The following is a 5000-nucleotide window of genomic DNA, read 5'->3' on the forward strand; positions in this document are numbered from 1 at the left end:
ATCGGAGAGGGAGAGGCTGCGTTAGGAGTCAAGAGCGACGCCCGAGTTAATTTGTGTTTACTGATTTTAGTTGGCTACCGCATTGAAGTGCTTTCGGTGTTTATTTCTCTTTGTCTTGATTGTTTTGGGTCTTCTGTTTGAATATGGTGGGGGAAATGGAAACGAAGGAAAAGCCGAAGCCCACCCCTGACTATCTCATGCAACTTATGAACGACAAGAAGCTGATGAGTAGTTTGCCCAACTTCTGCGGAATTTTCAACCATCTAGAGAGACTTCTAGATGAAGGTAAGAGAGCCTAACCTATCTTATTTTAGTTTAATAGCAGTAAGCCTTTCTTAGTTTTCCATAGATCTCTCACTGCTTCAAATTGATCACGGTAGAATAAATTATTTTTGCAAGCCTCTTTTCGTAATGCAACTCGTGATGTATCTGTGGCTATACGGCAGTAGCATATAACTGCATAAGGGAAATACTCTTGACTGTGTGATAACAGAAAAGCTGATGTGAAACACTGAACACCAGCAGCCTAACAAGCACATTGTTCATTATCAGAAGCTAGGACATAGGCTACAGTGTTACTTCGTCGTAGTTGGAGGTGTCATAGTATAAAAAGTTAACGCTATGCTCGACCAAACCAGATAGACTGAGATCAAGGCCGACAATTAGGCTAGCTTTTGGGCTTGAACTGAGTAAGGCTTTTGGGCTTGAACTGAGTAAGAATACTTGAATGAATGACATTCGGTGTAAAGGGGGATTATATTTGTCTCACATATTGTCTTTCTCGTTGTGTAAAAAACAGGCTACATTCAGTCTCTAAATGCAACCTATACAAAGCCAAAGCTACTGGCGCTTGATGTCGGGAGGGAACAATATTTAATGTTGTTAATAGAATTTAGGCTTATCATTAAAAAGATTGTCTGAGCCCCGACTCCATAATTACTCCATTGTACTTGTGGTAGGCTGTGGATCTACAGTGCAACAGTTGTAGGCTACATGCAATGATGTTGTTTGTCACCAGAGGCCCTTCAAACGCTTTCAACTTGGCAGAGATTGCAGCCAAAAGTCTTTCACTCGCTAAAATAGGTCAAAGGGATTTAATCGATATTTCATTTGAAAAGGTTGTTTGTCTTGTTCAACGTTCGTCCCCATGTCTGACATGCAGTGAGCAGCCCGCATTGATTGTCGCTCGTCCCCGGGCATGAATAGTTCGAACGCGATGTCACCGCGCGCGAAAAGCGTCTGGGTGGTTGCGGAGTGGACACCGAGAAACTTCTCTCTGGTAGCGCGAGGGATGGGCGGGCCAGATGGTCGCCAGGGGGCTCCTAACCGCGCACGCCTTGAAGGGCGTGGAGAGTTGGAAGCCCACACACCCAACAAAAAATGTGAATCGCCGTTTTTTTAACAACCAGAGGAAAAGCAATATCCGTTGAACGTCTAGTCGAATTGGGAATCCTCAAAGAATTTGGTAGGGACAGCTTTTTGGGCGTAGGCTATTTACATCATAAATACATTTCTCTAAACTTAACTAGTAACAATGGAACGAGAATAATTCACACTATTTGATAAATTATCGCCATATAATTTACAGATTCACCAAACACGTTTGAAAAGGCTTTCTATCCTCCTCACAAAAGAAAGTGCACAAAGACGGACTTTTGATCGGTAGCCAAAAGGGTGCCTTAATGACAACTCTTTCTTGTTTCTTGGGATTTTTTTTAGAGGTTGTTGTGCCACTGTGACAGATGGATATTGATTTTGGATGGATCATGCTCTCTCTCTCTCTCTCTCTGCCCACAAACAGCCACACACCTTCCACCCAGTTCTTGCGCCATTCTCAACCCCCTGCATACTCTCTCAGTATAAAGAGGCCAGCTCTGTCAGACTGTCACTGTCCCTCAGAAAGTAGTTGAGATAATTTATATTCTGGCTTAAGTGTAGTGTGTGTGTGTGTGTGTCTGTGGGTGCATGTGCGCGCTCGCTGTGTGTGTTTGTGTGTGTACCCGCGTGCCAGCAGGCAGTCGGCTCGTTAAAATGCTCTCCGCTCCCAGCCCAGGTCTAAATTTACCGTCGTCTGCACTTGCTCGCTCTCTCTCTCTCTCTTGCGCACACTCAAGTCGCAGATTGTGCCTCGTTGAAGTGTTCAGATAAAGCTGACTCATAAATAGCGTCGACAGAAGAGCCGGCTTTCACTTCCCCTAAATCCTGAGGTCGCCGGCTTTGTCCGGTTCCTGCTCATTTTCTCAAAACAGTCACAGAAACGCAGCCGACGACATCCTTGGATTGATAGAGGCCCTATAGCACCGGCAGCGTGTCTTGTTTGCCTGTCTGTCTCCCTGGGTCAACGCCCACTGGCCTCTCCGCAAGTCCACCTCTATAGACCCGCTGCTTCTTTCCCCCCAGTCGTGTAGTAGTTATTCTTAGTCATGACATTACTTTTTGGAATTGCAGACCTATGTTTGTCGTCAACATTGGCCCTTGTAGTCTAGATGTTAGCCAGTGCTGGCACATATCGAATCGCTGTGTATTTTCCACCCGTTTTCTTGAGAGAAGATGGATGAGCTTGACACCAGTGCAATAGATTTGATATCCACAGAGGCCGTCTAGTAATTTACTGTTGAATTCACCACTGTGTAAGCAGCCTATAATACAAGCTTGTGTTGTGTATCTGAACATACAGCTGACTGCTGTGGCTCCAAGCCAATGGGGGAGGCCAAGAGGAGAGCAATGAGAAAATTCAATGAATGATATTTCTGAATAGGCCTGTCTAAAGGACTGGACAAGTTTCTTCCGTTAAACCAGTTACAGTGAGCCTGTGTGTGTGTGTGTGTGTATGTGTGTGTGTGTGTGTGTGTGTGTGTGTGTGTGTGTGTGTGTGTGTGTGTGTGTGTGTGTGTGTGTGTGCGTGCTGACTGAGACAAGGCTTTTACTAAATCAGAAGCAGTGTGTTCACTCAGTCTGACTAGCTGGGCAGGGGGGGTGGTCATCATGGGAGTCTAGTTAACAGGCTAAAGAGGCCAATACGGAGCACACGACCCAATCAGATCAGTTTGTATGACTGAGTCGCCGGCCTTATGCAGCTGGTGCACAGAAACGTTTACATTGTCTTGTGATTCACAAATGTGCATGGATATGCAAATGCAGGCATGACTACCCACACATGCATGCTGTGTGCGATCAGACACATGAATGCATTGATACATACTCATACATGACTTCACATACATGAATACATGACCAGATGCACAAACCCACACACGCACACACGCACATACACACACACACACACACACACACACACACACACACACACACACACACACATACACACACACAAGTGCACACACGCACACACGCGCACACACGCACACATACACACACACACACAAACACACTTATAGACTGCATGTATTCACTCTACTCACCAAGTGTGATGAAACCCAGACGTTCATTTTTGATTCTCATAGTCACGTATTCAGGAATCAGGCTGAGCTTATTCTTTAAGCTCTACTGTAGGGACCTAAGAGAGCACCGTTAGACCTCATTCATGCCACATTACCATATTTGTGTAAACAGGTGTGTGTGGGTGTGTTTGTGTTTGTTTGTTTGTTTGTTTTTGCATAATATTTATGCCTGTTTGTCGCTTCCCAGCACTTGTCCCCTTGGGACAACATCCCTCCTGGTCTCCTTGGCATAATTGAGTTATTTTGAGTAAGTCAGACCCACCAAACAGCCAGATGCCTGGGCTTGGGTCCAGCACACGGAAAGATCCACTCCCTCACCTGGACCCTGAGCCGCCTGCCTGGCCTCCCCTGACCTCGAAGGGGGGGGGCATTGTGGCGCAATTGGCTACAGTACCCATACTACATTCATGCTCAAGGGGACTCGGGTTCGAGTTCTGCCCGGGTCATTTTCCGATCCCACCCCATCTCTCTCTCCCACTTGCTTCCTGTCACACTGTCCTATCAGATTGAAGGCATAAAAGCCCCAAATAAATATAAACAAAAGAATATTTAAAAATTGTAAAAATGATGTAGCCATTCTGGGCAAAGTTTTTGCATTAGTCTAAAAGATGAGGGTGTATACACATACAGACTTATAGAAACATGTTGAAGTTGAATACTATCATTGAGAAAGTTGAATGTTATGTAGAATGTTATGTCATGTTTAAGTCTATGTGATGGCACATGGCAGTAGTCTCAGTGTTCTGGCACCGTTCAAAATACGTTGGGGACATAGTTGGTTGAGCGAAAACATTTGGTTTCTCAATCAAGTGTTCTTTTGAGGTCAGTGCTGTAGGAGCCTATGGACTCATCCCACAGCATGGTGTCATGGAGCGAGATATCCTAGACAAAATGACTTTAGGCTTGGCCTTGTTAGCTAGATATCTAGGTAGCTAGATTTCATTATATGACATGATACATGTCATGATGATGCGTCACAATACATCACAAAATCACAAAAATATCATGGTAGCACTTCTGGTGGTAGCTGATGACCTGGGGATTTGAGACCACAACTACATAATCTCAGTAAGTTGGCACTGGCATGCGGCGTTTGGTGATTTAAGGTCAAGGTCATATCTCAAGGTCATATGTTGGGTTTGTTACTTTTTCTACCTACCATTTCTTGTTCATTTTGAAAATCTTGCACACTGACTTCTTATAACTTCTCAATTTCAATTCAATTTCAATTTCAATTTAATTTCACTTATAGAACACCAAAACATAACACATGTCTCATGGCGCTTTACAGAGTGTTAAACAATCAGAGAACCTCTAAGATGAAATGCTGCTTTTTGTCACCTAGGCTATTCATAATAACGTTAAATAGCCTGTCATGGGGTTAAATCATTGGGGTCAAATCATTGGCAGTAATGGCTTAGCAATGATGCAGTGCAGGGAAGAGGCTCATCTTTTGTCTAAAGCAGAAGTCTAAGGAGTATTTCTATGTGTAGAAATGAACCAGAGGAAGAATTGGACTCACATGCCTAAAGATGCAGC

At 44.3% G+C, this 5000-nt stretch overlaps 1 protein-coding gene across 7 annotated transcripts in view; it reads left to right on the forward strand.

The window, feature by feature from the left end:
- Positions 1 to 5000, forward strand: part of qki2 (QKI, KH domain containing, RNA binding 2) — a 55203-nt gene that overhangs the window by 424 nt on the left and 49779 nt on the right. For all 7 annotated transcript variants that reach the window (XR_007192302.1, XR_007192303.1, XM_048232486.1 and 4 more), the window contains exon 1: positions 1 to 285. This exon is cut by the window's left edge and continues 424 nt beyond it. Coding sequence is in view for 5 of the 7 variants with exons in the window: in XM_048232486.1 (XP_048088443.1) it covers positions 144 to 285 (142 nt within the window). In the remaining 2 variants the exon portion in view is untranslated. The remainder of the gene's footprint in view (positions 286 to 5000) is intronic.

This window comes from Alosa alosa, chromosome 22 (genome assembly GCF_017589495.1).
Source record: "Alosa alosa isolate M-15738 ecotype Scorff River chromosome 22, AALO_Geno_1.1, whole genome shotgun sequence".
Taxonomy (NCBI): Eukaryota; Metazoa; Chordata; class Actinopteri; order Clupeiformes; family Clupeidae; genus Alosa; species Alosa alosa.